We start from the raw sequence: 18,068 nt of genomic DNA on the forward strand, positions 1-18,068 counted from the left end.
GTTATATATAAATAAAAAGAACTAATTAAAAATTTCAAATCAACTTTTGTCTTTATGTCCTAGAAGAGTTATTATTTGATTCATTATAAATATCTCATACTTTATAATCCTGGGAAAACCAGAGCCTTGGGGACTCGATTCTCCTCTAACTGTGGTTGGAGTTGTGTTTGTGCTTAGATGTTCCCCATCATTAACCAATATGGAGATGCATTGGTGAAGTACCTGAGCCAGGAAGTGAAGAAAGGCAAGCCTGTCACTGTGAAGGAGTAAGTAGCAGGCAGCTCTGGGGTTCTGAGCTGTTTTAAGACCTTCCAGCAGCCTGCCAGGGAACTGAAATTACCACTGTTGAGCTACTCCCCTGACTAGACAAAAGTAAGTGTGGGGTTATCACAACCACAATGTGCCACCCAAGGAGGAGAGGCTCCTAGGATGAGGCAGGGTGCTGGGACATCTGTGTACAGAAAACAGAATTAGTTTATCTGCTTGATCGTCAATGTGGATATTATGTAAGTCAAAACACATGTTTTACAATGAAGAACATGATCACTCAGAAGTTGAGGGTAGAGCCTAGGGAATGTTGGATGGGGGGAAGTTTCTGGTACCTATTGAGCAGGGATAGAAAGATATAACGCAGGGCTAGGGTTGTAGCTCAGTGGGAGAGCACTTCCTAGCATGTGTAAGGCACTGAGTTCAATCCTCAGCACCACATAAAAATAAACTGATAAAATATAGGCATGCTGTCCTCTACAACTAAAAAATTATTTAAAAAAATTTAAAAAAGAAAGATACAATGCAGGCTATGGAACAACAAATCTCTTCATGGTTGCACTGAGAATATCAGCAAAATACAAAATATGAAATATTCTCACCACTTCTTCCTCCAGTCTCAACGGAGATAAGGTCCTGAAAGGATATGGATTACAACTACCATATCATTTGTTGTATAAAATGGGTTATTTTGACCCATGAACAACCACTGATACTGTCTTGGGAAATCTGAGAGAATATGTTCACCAAGTTGTGAGCTCATCCAAGTACATTTTGAGGAGATTTTCAATGTTTTAACTGAGGATATTCTTACTCATTCCCTTTTGGGAGATTCTGTCCTTGGGGCCACTTTGGGTCCTGGAGTGCAGGACCTCTCAGGAGCTATAGCAGTGGGTGCAGAGAAGGTGGGGGACAATGTTTCTGCCTCTCAGAACAGGGTGTTGCTGTTATGTGATGTGCTAGAGAGGAATCAGCTCTGGGTACAGACTGTGCTTAGGCAGGACCTAGGTCAAGGTCACCTATCTTGGATCCCCTAGCAGGAGTCAATTATAACACCCTGGTCCTGCTGAAGCTCCGTACTTAATCACTTTTATCATCTACACTCCACTCACTGATGTAATTTGTCTGATTAAGGGTGTCTGTCTCTCTGTGACTGAACTCCTTGAGCTCACTACCCTAGTGTCCCTAACTCCCCTGGCACAGGGACAGCTGCCTCATGGCATTTGATAGGAACATGGACTAGTCATTTTATCAACAGATATTTCTGAAAGTGTGTGAATGTGCTCATATCACTTCTTCCAGCATGTGTAGTAGGAGAGTAAAGCAATACAGATTAAAATCTTACATTTCTTTCTTTACTCAGAATGTTGGGGAGCTACAACATGGACGAAATCGTTAGCACCTCCTTTGGAGTTAATGTCAATTCCCTCAACAATCCACAAGATCCATTTGTGAAAAAAGCCAAGACGGTCCTTGGTTCAGATGTCCTCCAAACATTTTTTTCTTATAATTAGTATGTGGATTACCGTTTCTTTTTTCTTTTAAAATAACAACTTCATTAAGATATTATTTACATACTATATGATTCCTTAAAATGTAAAATTCCATAATTTTTAGCATGTTAAATGATACATGCAGCCATCACCATTGTCAAAACTCAGAAAACTCATTATCTTTTAACTGTCAGCTTTCAAAATCATTTACCCTAAACAAACACTACTCTATTTTCTATCTCTTTAGCTTTGCATATGATGTATACATTATAAAAATGGAGACATGTAATATGTGGTCTTTTGAGATGCAAAGTGATATCATTTAGCATTCTGTTTCTAAGTGAAATATATATCAGTACTTCATGTTTATGGCCAAATAATATTCCATTGTATAGATATACTACAATTTAGTTATCTTTTCATCAGTTGATAGACATTTATGTTATTTCCACCTTTTGGCTATTATGAACATTAGTGTGAAACTTGTTTGTGAACTCTAGTTTTCAATTTCATCTGAGTGCATACTCAGGAGTGAAATTTCTGCCTTACAAAGTACTTCTGTCAGTGTTTTCTATAATAGCTGTACCATTTAATATTCTTACCAAAAATGTATGAAGTTTCCAATTACTTCACTTATTTCCTAACACTTCCTGTTTCCATCTCTTATTTTAGACATTGTAGTGGATGTGAGATGGCATCTTATGTAGTTTTGATTTGCATTTTCCTGTTGGTTACTGATAACAAGCAATGTTAATCACTTTTTATTTGTTCTTTTAAGATATGCATGACATATCTATAAAAACATAAAGTATACCTTATTCTAATTAGGATCCCAGGCTTGTGTATGTACATGATGTGGAGATTCACTATGAGGTGTTCATCTATGTACATAGGAAAGATAAGTCAGATTCACTATTTTTAAGATTATCTATCTATATCTTTTGCCCACAATTACCTGAAGCATTTGTCTTTTTGTTTTGAAGTTTAAGAATTTTACTGGTGTGAGTCTGTACCATGTACAACCAGAGGAAGGAAATCTTGTGCTCCATTTGTGTACAATCTGTCAAAATGCATTCTACTATCATGTATAACTAATTGGAACAAATTAAAAATAAAAGAAAAAAAATAATTTTTAAATAATTTAATTGAAAAAATACTTCTTCATATATTCTTTACACAGTTTCTTACCAGATTATGATTTGTAACATGTTTTTCCTATTCTATAGATATCTTTTTACTTTCTTGATAGTGTCCATTGAAGCACAAAGTTTTTAGTTTTTTGCAGTTTATTCCTATCATGGGAGGTACTACATATCCCAACCATTAAAATGAATGAGCTGGATTTCAAAATATTAAAATGTATTAATTTCAAAGCTGTAGTGTTCACAAAAGAAAAGCAATTGACATAGATGCATTGAATTTGATGCCATTTATATAAATGTTAAAAACTCAACAGGACTTGGAAACTTAACATTTAAATGATATATGATTTATGTCATTTCCTTTTATTGTTTGTGCTTTAAGTATCAAATCTAAGAATTGATAGAAACCATATGAACTTACACACTTTTTATGGTTTACTACTAAAAATTGTAGTTTAGCTCTTATATTTAGGTTGCCCAACCATTTTAATTTAAGTTTTACATACAGGGCCAGGTGAGGACATCATGTTATTCTTTTGCATGTGGCTATCCAGTTGTTCAAGCACCATTTTTTGAAGAGTGTCTGCCCCATTCAATGGCCATGGCACCTTTCTCAAAATTCCATGGGCCATAGACATGTGGGTTAATTTCTGGACTCTAAATCTTATTCCATTTATCTATATGTTTACCCATCTTCCAGGACCACATTTTATTTTTGCTTTGGAGTAGGTTTTGAAATCAAGAAATGTGAGTCCTACAACTTTAATCTCATTTTCCAACATCATTTTAGCTATTCTGTGTCCCTTTGTATTCTATGTGAATTTTAAATCAACTTGTCAATTCCTCAAAGAAGCCAGCTAAGATTCTGTTACAAATGCATTAGGATCTGCAAATCAATTTCAATACTATTTCCATTTGGGTAATATTAAGTTTTCTGATCCACAAACCAGAGATGTTTTTCTAGTCATGTAGATCCTCTTTCTTTTATTTCAACAGTATTTTGTAGTTATTATTGTGCTTGTCTTGCACCTTTGTTAAATTGATTCCTAAGTATTTTATTCTTTTTAATGACATTGAATATAGAATTATTTTTTAATTTCTTAGTTTTTCTTTTGGGTTGGTTATTACAGTATATAGAAATGCAGTTTATTTTTGTGTACTGATCTTACATATTGAAATGCTGGTGAACTTGTTATTACTTGCAATACTCCAAGAGAAGTGGTGTGACAGAGAGATGCTTGTCATGTTCTTGATTTGGGGTGAAATATTAAGCTACAAGTTTTCATAGATATCCTTTATCATGTTTACAAAATTTCATCCTAGTTCTAATTTGTTGAGTGTTTTATCACAAAAGAATGGTTTTGAGGATTATTTTTCCGGGGGGAGGGTTGGTTTTGATTTTTATCAAATGTTTTTTTCTGCATCAATTGAAACAATCCTCTGTGTTGACTTTTTATTTAATGGATTTGGTGTATTACACAACCTTTTCCTTGTTGTCTTTGCTTTGTGTTAGTATTAGGGTAATACTGGCCTTTTAGAATATATTTAGAAATGCTCTTTTAATTTTGGAAGTGTTTGTGAATAATTGTTATTAGTTCTTTATTTCATAGAATCTACTATTAAAACAATCCAGATCTGGGATTGTATTTGTGAATAATTTTCCATTTATAATGCAATCATGTTACATTTTACAATTTTATTCAGGTTGTATATTTAATTCTCAATCAATTTCTATAGTTTATGTCTTTAAGGATTTTCTGCACAAAGATATGTGAACAATCAAATTGTTAGAATTCTTTGAAAATCCATCTCCAATGTTAGTAATAATTTCTCCTTTCATTTCTCTTGCTATTCATTGCATTCATTTCTTTTTTAATATTTATTTTATTTTTTAATTAACATGTATGAGTTATGCAAATAAATGGGGTTCCGTATGATGTCTCAACACATGTATACAGCATACACAAATGAAATACAGCCTTTCTTTATCCACCTTCTGCCATAACACTTCCCAACCTTTAATAATCACTATTATACATTCAGGTCAAATATTTTACCTTCCACATATGAGAAAGAACATGTGGTACTTGTATTGATGTGTCTAGTTTAGTTCATAAGCTGAATGTCCTCTAATTCCATCCACTTTTTGCTACAAAATACAGGATTTTATTCTTCTTTATGAATGAATGTTCCATTGGGCATATATGTATGTGTGTGTGTGTATATATATATATATATATATATATATATATATATATTATAAATACATAAATTTTATATTATAATATATAATATTATATATATATATATATATATATATATATATCACTTTCTTTATCCATGCATTGATGGATACCTAGATTTAATGCACATCTCAGGTATTCAGAGAAGTATAGAAATAAATCTGGATGTACAGATGTTCCAATCATTTAGATAAAAATAGATTAATATAAAATATGTTTTATATATCTATAGAGTATTACATTTATAAATGATATATATTTCCATTATATAACAAATTTTAGAAAACTTAATGACCAAAACCCCCAAGTAATCCAGTTTAAAAATAGGAAAATGCTCCAAATAGTTATTTCTCAAAAAAACAAATACAAATGACTTAAAAATACATGAAAAAACTCTTCAATATCACTTGGTGTCAGGGAAATGCAAATCAAAACTACAATAAGACATCATCTCACCCTGGTTAGAATGACCATTATCAAAAAAAGAAAGAATGAATGAAAGAATAACAAATGCTGGCTAGATGTGGAGAAAAAGTTCTCTTACATATTGTAGGTGGAAATGTACACCATTCTGGAAAAGAGTGTGAAGGTCCCCCCCAAAATAAAAGTAGATATACCTTCTGATCCAGATGCCCTCTTCTAGTACATATTGAGAAGAAATATCATCATATGAAACTGTTATCCCTTTGTATTTCTTGGTCAATCTGGCTAATGGTTTGGCGATTTTTATGACATTTTCAAAGGGGTAAGGTGACTTATAGACACCTTTTGTTTTCGTCAATTTTATTTCTTTTCTATTTCATTTGTTTCAACTTGGGTTTTTATGATTTTTTCCTTATGTTTGCCTTTTATTTAATTTCCTCTTTTCACCATTTTATGATTTAACTTAGACTATTGACTTGAGAGCTATCTTTTATAAAACTTATACATCTGTAGCTATATGTTTATGAGCGCTGCTTTTGCTACTTCTCCTAAGTGTGATATAACATGTCTTCACCTTAATTCACCTAAAAACAACTTCTAGTTGCCTTTGGATACCATCTTTGATGCTTGACAACTGTATCTAGAAGTTTTATGGTTAATTTGCACTTCTGTCTGAGTTTCCTGATTTTCCATCTGTTATTGATTTCTGGTTTCATTTCTTGACAGCTGAGGAAAATAGGCCAAATTGTACCTATCCTGCCTACTTTTCCTTGAATGCATAATTAATTATAGCACAGACTATGGACTGGTTTACCCAGAGACCCTATTCCAATACATAAAAGGGTAAGGGGCCAGGGAATTTAATCCTCTTCCTTTGCTCAGTCCAGTGGCATTGATGGGGCCACTGATCCCCTGCTATGGTGGCTGCAACCCCATGTATGAAGTGCCCTTGCTCAGCCATGAACCAGACATCAGGTCCTGGCCACAGAGGGAATGGCTGCTGGTTGAGAAAACTGATGATTTTTCTCTTCTGTATTTTTTAGAAAATGATCGATGCTCCTGGGATGTTGCCTTTTCATCAAGGTTTCTCTTTATTTTTTCTTTCACTTTCTTTCTAGTGCTATTTCCATTCCTTAGACCAGTGTTTCAAGCATTAAATGTCTGCAGGTTTTCAAAAAGTGTTCTGGATTTTTTTTTAAATGCTGTAATGAGGATGAAACAAAAACACCTAGAAGATAAAGAAAAGGTAAAACCTGGTGTTGGTGACATGACGATGTTCGCTTTCTGATCATTTATTTGCTGTGTACATCTGACTTGTGCATATACAAATATACATGTAATTTTGTAAGTGGTGCTGGGGATTGAACCCAAGGCCTCATATATGCTAGACAAATACTGTTATCACTGAGCTTCATTCCCCAGCCCCTCTCTGTACATTTTTTAAAGTTGATGGAAAACTTTAAGATTTGCACTGGAGAATTTTTACATTTTGGTTAGAATGAAGATGAAATTTAAAAAAGGCAAACTGATAATGAGTAAGATTGACAATGTTTGATACAATAACAGATGTGATGTTATGTCTTGAGATAAATATCATTCAAATAAAAACCTTATCATTCACCTCCCATTCAGTAAACTGTCAAAATAAAAATCCTATTTCAAAATGATTTTACTGTTAAAAAGTATTCCCCTAATCTTAGATTGGTGAACAATCATTACAATTCCAAGCCCTTTACATCTTAGTTGACACATTCTTCAAAGGAAGGTCCTATTGGGCTCCTGGTGAAGTATGTGTATGTTAAATCTGAGTCCTTTCCTGTCCACAATCAGGCCGTGCTCTTCAGTGACCTTCAAGGTGATAGGTTAACCCAGCTTTGCCTTCTGCTTTGCCTGGAGGTCGGCAAAAGAATGTCTCCAGGTCAGGGAGGCAGGACAGCCGTCCCCAAGTGTGACTGAAGATTGAATCATGTACCTAATGTGTGGAGAATTTGATGATACACAAACAAAAGCTAGTAATCATCTTTGAAAATACCAAGTATATTCAGTGTGGCCTTTGAATAAGAATTAAGGCAAACTAAAAGAATTGAAGTCCAGGACCACTTCGTGGGCAAGCAGGTGTGACAGGAGGAGACAAACCCAGCATTAGGGAGAGCAAAGACCAACAGATATTGGACACCATAGCTGGATTTCTCTCCGGAAAATATCCTGTTCTCCATGGTTTATACATGCATGTTTTGTTCACTGGTGGGTTGTGAAAACCTAGCCAGACTTCTGGACTTAAAGGAGCCATATTCTAAGAAGGGAGGTGAAACACTACATTCCAGATTTACTTCTGACTTTATGACTGATTTAGTCATTTCCATTTCCATTTCTGCTTCCAGCACTGCATTGATTTTCTCCAGTTAATGATTGATTCCCAGAATTCCCAAGACAAGGAGTCCTACAAAGGTAACCAAGAATGTTTCATGGTCTACTGACAGGGAAATTCAAATAAGCAAATTATCCTGAAAATACACACGTTTTCTAGAGAAAAGAGATTTCCACCAAATTGCAGGAAGATACACATTTGGATATGGCAAATGGTGACCACATGTATTGTCTGGAATCCTACAGGTGTAACAAGGCTCAAAAATTGAAGGGAAACTAGGAGAAAGCATTTAAGTCTTGAAGTTAGTTGTCTTTTTACCATCGACATCAGAACAAATGCTGATCTGCAGCCTCATTCAGATGCACTGAATCAGAATCTCTGCCTGGATATTTGCATTTGTACATCCAATCAGGAGGTTCACTATCCCAATAGTGGTGAGGGTCACTGGCAGTACTGGGTGAAAATGTGTTCACTAGCTTCATCTGATATTAAGATTAACTTTTCCAATGTAATTCATAAGAATGTTGTGGGGGAAACCTCTGACACTGTGTAAGCATCCTATTCCTCAGCATACTTTCACCAACTAGTTTTATTATACATGTATGATTTTTGATAGAAAGCATTTGTATTATAATGTTTACAAACTGCAGTCTTTATCATCCTATCATCTACTGTACATATATGACTTGGTATTAGATTGTAAGAGACTTCCATTCTTATTTATGTCAGTATGATATTATATACTATGAATTTATTCTCTTGCTATCATTTTTTTATTTTGATGGTCAAATTCTCTTGGGCTTAAGTCTTTTCACAACTTCTCTCTCCTCCTTCTGTTTTTCCTACATCTCCTCTTCCTCATCTTATATTTTGATTGTTGAAATTGACTATATTTTATGGAAGTTTTAGTTTTATAACAAAACTGAGGAGAAGGCATAGAGATTTCCCATATCCATTATTTCTCTAAATTCATGTGTTGCCCCCATTACAAACATCCCTTACCAAAATGATATATTTTCCATAATCAATGAACCATCACAGATAAGTCACCTTACCCCTAAGTTCATAGGTTAACATAAGGGTTCTTGAGTTTGTACATTCTATCAGTTTTGATACCTATATAATGACATATATCCCCACATTATAGAAACATACACAGTATTGCATATGTTTTCTCATATTGTTTTGGGAGAACATTCTTGCTTTCTGGTGCAAGAAACTCTAAGTTCCTTGTCTATTTCCTCTGATCAGGCCTGGAACCACCCATTTTTCCAGAAGCCCTGGCTCCTTTAACTGAGAGACAGTATTAGAAACCAAAATCTGGAAATGTAATGTGACCATTTCTACTGTAGTTTCTTCTAGATCCTCTCTCTGAACAGAGATATGAAAATAAAATGTTTGCGCAGACTGAGCAATATAAATATTTCTATGTGAGTCCATATGCATGGTGTAAACAGTACTCCTCTCCCTGCTTCCACTACAATTTTCTGTGGCGAAGGAAGTACTCAATATACGTATTGTTCATACAGTAAGCACTAGACACGTGGCTACGAGCATTTGACATGTAGGTAGTATTACTGAAGAAGTGAACTTTCTATTGTTATTTAGATTTAATTCATTAAAATTTAAATTTAGATAGACACATATGGTTAGTGGCTACCAGATTGTACTGAACAGCTGTAACTTAAGTTTATAATCCAATTTCATTTCAGTATCATTGGGTTTATGCCAGCAGTAGGGAAAACACGGTTTGAGGTTTTCCCACAATAGCATCATAGAAAGCTTGTGTAAGCTAGAATTCCATGTAGATATTTCTCACACTCATTTTGCATTAATTTTTGTTATGAATTATATGGTTGGAGTGTATACCATGTTTTTTTAAGGTATTCAAGTATCAACAAATCCTAATCATTTCTCCAATCAATGAGATGAATGCTTGAATGTGACTTTTCAGGAGAAAAGTCAAAAGAAACAACACCTTCTATCACAAAGGCTGTTTGATGATTATGAAGTTGAGCAAATAGAGGGGACATGTACTAGGGAAGATGACATTCAGCCCAAGATTGATAAGCAATGCTAATTCCACTCACTGAAACCCATCCTCCTATGATAAGATACTAAGTGCATTTCTGCCTAATGCCCTATATCAATACATTCTTTCTTGTGTGATTTTAATACCACTCATTAGACTCCAGTTAATTACTACTCTTCTGGGTTTTTTCTCTGTTTAGTTTCTGCACATCCTGAGATCATCCATTTTGAAGACTGGTGCCCCAGGTCTTCTATTACCTGATTATTCTTAGGCTAGTTTGTGGACAGAGTTGACCACATCTCATGAAAGTTCAGATTTCAATTTGGTATCTCTAGAGCAATGCTTGAGCTTCTGTGTTTCTAATAAACTCCTTGAAGCTGTTGATGCTGCTGGTCCATGGACCACATTTTGTGTAGAAAAATTTCTCTGTGGCTCAGTATAGTTCTGTCAATCATGGCCTTTATTTTCCCTGCAAAGATGCCAGTATTGCAAATGCTTTAAAGGTTATTCAACCTACATTTTAGATAGAGTAAGTTTATTTTTCCCCAGGGGAAGAATGCTACCCAATATTTATAGCTAAATAACTTTCTTGATTATGCAAGGCACACTTGAAAAATACTGTGTATGTTTGACATCCATACTGTCCCTTGAAATGACCCAGTTGTGTTGGTGGTGGGGGTGGCAGAATTAGGAACATTATGAATTGCTCTTCCAGTTTTTCCTCATGGGATTTTGGATCATCATTCTGATTTATGTTCATGTAAACTGTAAAATGTGCATGGACCTGCTTAGACTAAATTGTCTTTCCTCTCCTTTTAGGTCTATCTGATCTGGAGATTGCAGCCCAGTCTATTATCTTTATTTTGGCTGGCTATGACACCACTAGCAGCACTCTTTCATTTATTATGTATGTACTGGCCACCCACCCTGATGTCCAGAAGAAGCTTCAGCAGGAGATTGATGAGACTTTTCCCAATAAGGTGAATGAATGGCACCTGGAGGGGAGAGGAGAGGTAAAATCTCTGGGCATCTCAGTGTGCCATTGGGCAGTTCTAAAATCACGATGGTTATTAAATGCTTTCTAAATGCTATGGTATTTTACCAATATGAGTTATTTGAGGAGCTCTGAAAACATCAGTGTACTGTGTCAACAGAGTTTTAAGTCATTTCCAAATCTTAATTTACAAAAATTTCTTTCTTTCCAGGCACCTGTCACATACGATGTACTATTTGAGATGAAGTATCTGGACATGGTGGTGAATGAAACTCTCAGATTATATCCAATTGTTGAGAGAATTGTGAGAGTCTGTAAAAAAGGTGTTGAACTCAATGGGGTGCTCATTCCCAAAGGAACAATCGTGGGTATAACAACATATAGTCTTCATCAAAACTCCAAGTACTGGCCAGAACCTGAAAAGTTCTACCCTGAAAGGTACAGGGCTCCTGAGAAAGGAAATCCATCCTTAAGAGGCTGTTTCACACATATTCTGAGGTCTCTTAGTGCAGATGAAATACATGTGATTTTAAAATTTTATTGTTTTAAGAAAATTTTAAGTCTTTTACAAAGTGATAATTGTTTGAAATTTAGAAAACAAGCACTAGAAAAAAATAAATGACTATAGCCTTTTAAGGCCATAGAACATCAAGATAATCCCTATCTATTATTAATGTGATAAATGTCAGTATGGACATTTTTATATAAATGTGTAGCTTTTAAGGGCTGAAATGCTATTACATTATATTTGATGTTGAACTGTTTTTTATTTTATTTAACAGTAATCTATAAACTTTTCTGCCATTTGACCACTCTCTTATTTTAGGTGCTTACATTTTTTAATCGTTTTAGGGTTTTTGTCCTGTTCACTTTAGCTCCTTGAATTTTCTACTGCCTTTAGTAAGCACTTCTGTCTTCCATTTGATTAAACATTGGTTCCTGGTTCCTCCAGCACAATTGTTAAATACAAGTTAAGGCCTGAGAATTCCCCCCACACCCCAGATGGTTCAAGCAGCCTCACTGAGGATGGAGAGAGCTCAGATCCTCTGAGTCTTGTCTCTGGAGTGTTCTGGGCCAGCTTCTCATACTCTCCACAGTTGATAACTCTTTCAAAGCCAAGTAACCTGCCCCAAAGACACCTGAGATCTTCATCCTTAGATATGTCTTGACCTTGGTCTTCTGAATATTTGGATCCAACCTCACAGTTTGCACTCTGGAAAGAGTTACTGTTTTCCTGTTGTTGTACTGAAGAGCAAAATAGAGAAAGTTTTCAGGGCAGTGTCTGGTGGGTCAGGTGGCATGGGATCAAGACTTCTCTTGGCCCCTAACTTTACACTTCTTGATTAGAGTGACCTTGTCTTGTTGGTTATGAGTTCCTCAGTGCCAGTTTCCTCCAATTTTAGCACTTCGAACTTTTGAACTTCACAGATACAAAATCAGAGATTACACATCTCTTTGATTCACTGAGGCATAATAAGATACTAAGTGCTTAAGGTGCATCAGGGACTAGACCAGGATGAGGAAAATTACAAAGATGTATAGTATGGAGGACACTTGACATACATGCAAGCATAATCTACAGACAGTAGTCTGGAAAAATGCTTCAACATCTGCTCATCATCTGCCCAAACAACTATCCACCAACCTCAGCAGACCTTTCACACATCACCTCACCATCTAATAGATTCCATTTTACTTTGAATCACAATCACCTGTAAATTTGCCAAAATTCTCTCAAATATATAGGAATACTTTTAAAGAATCACACTGTCATTATCACTTTCTCCAAATCAACACTTTCTCCTTAAAGCAATCCAATAACTAGGACTCAATTTGAATAAAACCTGGGTTCAACATTCAAGAAATTATTTGTAACCTGATGAGACAGACTCAGAAGACAGTGATAGGATATTCTATGGGGAGAGAGGCAGAGACAGAAGGAGAAAGAGAAAAAAAGAAGAATGAGGAGGAGGTAGAGGAAGAGAGGAATTGGGAAAGGGAAGCGAGAGAGGAAGGAAGGGAGAAAAGAAGATTGAGAAAAAAAGGAGATTAGAGAAGAGAAGAGAAGAGAAGAGAGGTAATTATAGTGGGAGCATTTTCTCCTCCTTCATCAATAAAAATGTGAAATGCAGGAATGGGAGTTGAGGCAGGAACATACTTTTCCTCATTTATAAGCTCATTTTCTAATTTTTTCAGAGTGTGTATGGATCACAATCCTGAATATAATTTCAGTACTTAAAGACATATTTTTCTTTTAAATAGCATTTATCACATCTTAACAAGACTGAGAGCTCCTCTAGTGTAAGGAGAATGAAAAAGTTCTGTAGGTTTCAATTCTTATAAGCAAAATCACAGCAGGATTTCAATGACCATTCCACAAAAGAATCCCGTGTTTTGCTGGTTATGAATGTTTAGGAGACAACCCCAATTATGTAGCTTTTATAGATTTATGTCTCAGTAACTTGTTTTCATCTACTATTGTGGAATCAGGTTCAGTAAGAAGAACAAGGACATCATCAATCCTTACGTATACATGCCCTTTGGAAATGGACCCAGAAACTGCGTTGGCATGAGTTTGCTCTCATGAACATGAAACTTGCTCTCATCAGATTACTGCAGAACTTCTCCTTCCATCCTTGCAAGGAAACACAGGTCAGGACACTTTATGAAAAAGTAAGGTCTTGTGGGTAGTTTCTTTTAGTTGACGAATCTATTTAAAGAAAAGTATCTGCTCATTCAAAGAATCTCTTTTGTGACACTTGTGCGATGTTAGGCTTCTTCAGTTTTGGAGCTCTATATCTGTGGCTTTATAAAAAACAAGAGTTTAAAGATCAGGTAGAGTCCATTGAGATTAGGTTGACATGCTTATGTGCAGTGTTTTTGAACTTTATCAAAGTATAAACTCGATTGTAATTCAAATGAGGATGAGGCTGCTTTACATAATCAATCCTGAACTATGAAAATCATGTTTTGATGATGTCAAGTGCTGTTTTCCTCAACAAAACTTATGGAAATTTTGTGACAGTTTTTCTCAACTATTGTCTGAACATTGAAATCAACATAGAATTTTAAAAATACAAGATATTTGGGTCATCTCCAAAATTCTAAAATCACTTGCCTAGAGTTTGACTCTAAAAGCTCCCTGTTGGTCTCATTCTCAGACAAAGTTGAGAAACATTGACATCAATCATTTCTTAAAGATAGGAAGGATTTATGCAGTTCAGCGTTTTCCTAATTGATCCAACCTTCCTGGAGGCCTGTTGCAGAAAAACTATTTTTACATTTCAATATTAACACTTTGAATCTTATTTCCCCATTTTCCTCATTCTATTCTCATCTTTCAACTTCTAGTTCAATCCCCAAACTCCTCTAAGGGGTCCTCCCATCAATGCAAGACCCATTCATTCCTCTCTTTTGATATTGGTTACTCCAAACTTTTATGATCATCTAAGTTAATATTTTGTCCCAAAAGCATCCCATTTGGAGGCCCATTTTTCAGTATATTAACTACATCGTACCACTTAACTACATCACCTCATTCTTGCCTTTCATGAACTCTCAATGGTGACTTAGAGGGAAACTTGTTCATGGAAGGATTCAGGAAATATTTAAGGAGAGACTTATCATTGATTTAGAGTACTTGGCTGTCAATTTTTTGCTTTTTTTAATTTTAAAATTTAACAAATGACATTTCTCTCTCTCTCTCTCTCTCTCTCTCTCTCTCTCACCCTCTTTCTCTTCTAATCTAATGTCAACCTAATCTAATGTTTGTGTTTCTCTCTATGCAGAAAATATTTGCAAACTATCTGAAATTTAAGAATAGTAATGTGTTACATTTATGGAACTATGTGGAATCTCTCCTGCGAAGAATACACTTTTCATTGAGTCACAAAAAACAAGGTTCTGTATGGCTTATTTCTAGGGACTGATCATTTATTATGCAATTTCTTTCCCATTTGTTCATGTTCCATATGGGAAAGGAGGAGACAGAAGTGGTGACCATTTTATTTGAGGAGTCAGGGTAGTCAGGTAGCTACCCTGTAAGCAGGAAGGAACTTAAATCTTGGAGAAAGTAGGTCTCTAGTACATCTGAGATGGGGCAGGTACTTTCTGCAAGCTCCTAATATTTCCCAGATTGGAACTTCTCAATCTCCATGACAATTGTCTTCCCTTCACTCTCTTGGGTGTAGAAGATTACTCTGTTGGAGGTACCCCCAACACTAAAGGAATGACTTGATGAGAATGGGACTAAAGGGATACTCAAAACTATGTAGGACTCAAATGTTCCCCATTTGCACTTCAAAGAGGAAGAGAAACTTTAGGGGGAGAAAGCATGTTGTTCCCTGAAGGTCTTTTCCATCTTTAAACTTCATGGGTTCTATCAAGAGGCATGCCTGGACTCTTAGAAGGGAAGGACTGCTCATAGAGTTCAAATTATAAAACCTGATCAGGGTTACCTATGAAACCCATCCATGAAGCAACCTGAGCAAACATCCATGAAGTTCACTTTACTTCGCTTTAAAAAAAGGGTTTGAAATAATACCAAAAAGCTAATTTAAATTAGTTAAATTCATCTATTTTGCTGAAAATTTTTTATTTGTGTTGCTGGGGAACCAAGGGCATCACACATGCTAGGCAAATGTTCTACCACTCAGGCTCATCATCACCTGTTTTCCTAAAATTTAAATTAAAAAGAACACAAGCCAATATTATTTTATCTCAGCGATGGTAGAGAATAGATGCTCATGAAATACTTCTTTAAATGGACAGAGGCATGTATGCTTTCATTCTACAATATTGTCAAAGCTTAAAGAATAAATGTAAGGAATCCCAGACACATGAGGCTGAAAGTAGTTTTTATATGTTTGTATAGCTTTATTGTCTGAAATGTACCTTTTCCGATTCTTTTCTGTTGTTCGGGTTTCATTTACTACATCTAAATATACTTGCTTAATGTTTGCAGATTCCTCTGAAATTAAGCAAGACACCATTTCTTCAACCAGAAAAACCCATTGTTCTAAAGGTTGTGTCAAGAGATGAGCCTGGAAAGTAGAGTCTAAATCTCCCTAAAAATCTCTGCTCTGTTCTTCAAAGAAGATGTATCTCAGAACAAAAGACATATTGATTTTCTCTGTGAATAAAAATTGGTATTGAAGATGGATTTATGGGTGCATGCTGCTCCTGAGTTACTAGGGATGCTGGACCTTGGCTGGGCTTGTTCAGTGTCTGTGCACAGTATTATGTGTTGTGTGATGGAAAGGAGGTAACCATCTGTGTGCCAGATATGAAGACTCAGCCTCTCTGTTTTTTTTGGGATTCTATCCACCCACCTCTGCACCCTCACCTCTTCATATTTGCCCTTATAAATTCTTAAAAACTGCTTCAGTAACTCAAAAGATCTGAGTACAAATATTTTATCATCAACTCTTTCTTTCAAAACACGCTTTACTTCACAGGTTTCTAATATTAATCAACACATTCTAATTTTATACTCCCTAAATAGTCTTTGCTGTCATGATTTACATATGTATTATCAATAAAAAATAATGATAGAAAAGGTCTTTATATATTTATCTTAATATTTTTAGAGTATCACTGAACTTCGTATGTCTACTTTAAATGGGATTTGTAAAGGTTTTTCCATAATACTCTGAAGGATTATAGACACATACACAATGCTACTTGAATTCCTGCAACTAAGTTAAAATAGTGAAGGTATACGTAAACCACTTTATTCTTGGGATAGTCAAAGTACGTCATGGATCTGGATTCTTGAAAATTCTTAGAGGTTTACCCATAATAACACTCTATACTTGAGCCAACTACAGGTGTAGTCATTGGGTGATAATACCTCTCCTCAACACTCTCCTCAGAGCCTTAGCTACATCCTTATTCCGGAGAGTATAAATCAGAGGATTCAGTGTGGGAGTAATGATGCTATAGAACACAGAACCAACTTTGTCTTGCAGTGGAGTGCGCTGGGACCTGGGCCTCATGTATGAGAAGATGCAGGCACCAAACCAGAGAGAGACCACAATGAAGTGGGAGCTACAAGTGGCAAAAGCATTTCTCTTACTCCCAGCTGAATGCATCTCAATGACACTGTGCAGGATGAAGCCATAGGATGTAGAAACCAGGATGATGGGGAGGAGGAGAAGCACGATGCTACAGATATACACTGTGGTCTCATAGACGGTGACATCACCACATACCAACTTCACAACAGCTGGATACTCACAGTAGAAGTGGTGTATTTTCCGAGATCCACAGAAGGGAAAGTGCATCAAGATGACTGTGTGAATTAGGGAGTTCAGAGATGCCCCCAACCATGAGGTGAGGGCCATCATCACTGCCACCTTCCTGCTCATGAGCACAGTGTAACGCAGAGGATGACAGATGGCAACATACCTGTCATAGGACATGAGAGCTAGCAGAACACACTCAGCGCCACCCAGAGACAAATAGAGGAAGTGCTGGGTGGCACAGCCCACGAAGGAGATGGACTTGCTGCCAGACAGGTAGTTGGTAGCCATCTTGGGGATGGTTGTGCAGACGTGCATCAGGTCCATGAGGGAGAGCTGGCTGAGTAGGAAGTACATGGGGGTGTGAAGCCCATGATCCACACAGATGAGGAGGATGGTGAGGGTGTTGCTACTCAGTGCAACAAGAAAGACCACCATGGTCAGGCAGAAAAGGAAAAGGTGGGTCGGGGAGTCATCAAAGAGTCCTTCAAGGAAGAAATCTGCCAGAGTCGTCTGATTCCTCAGCCACATGCTCCCTTCTCAGCCCCTGGGGAAACAGGGAGTGGAGACAAATTTTGATGCCAGAAATATGGGATCCTGCATACATGACGATAAGCACTTTGATCCAATAAAACATTTGTGAAGAGATTTTTTTCCTATATGTAATTATCCAGCAGCTGAAATTATTAAAATATACCTTTTTTTCAAAACAAGCAGTAGAAAGGGAAGATAGCATAAAGCAGGGCAGACAAGAGGCAGACTAAATCCAAAAGCATGAGCTGTAACCACACAAAGGAAGACAAAAAAAATGTCAGGTGTGCTTGCCTATGGAATCAGTGGCTGGGATTCTTTTTTATTGACTAT

General features: G+C 36.1%; 1 protein-coding gene and 1 pseudogene across 1 annotated transcript; one reads left to right on the plus strand and one right to left on the minus strand.

Annotated features, from left to right (window-relative positions):
• Positions 1–65: 65 nt before the first annotated feature.
• LOC125611052 lies at positions 66–16,464 on the plus strand (annotated as a pseudogene).
• Positions 16,465–16,796: 332 nt separating this feature from the next.
• On the minus strand, positions 16,797–17,735 carry LOC107133688 (olfactory receptor 2AE1-like). Its single transcript, XM_015475931.1, has one exon. It carries the CDS (start codon positions 17,733–17,735, stop codon positions 16,797–16,799), a length of 939 nt encoding a protein of 312 aa, XP_015331417.1.
• Between the last annotated feature and the right edge of the window lie 333 nt (positions 17,736–18,068).

Source organism: Marmota marmota, unplaced genomic scaffold (assembly GCF_001458135.2).
Source record: "Marmota marmota marmota unplaced genomic scaffold, marMar, whole genome shotgun sequence".
Taxonomy (NCBI): Eukaryota; Metazoa; Chordata; class Mammalia; order Rodentia; family Sciuridae; genus Marmota; species Marmota marmota.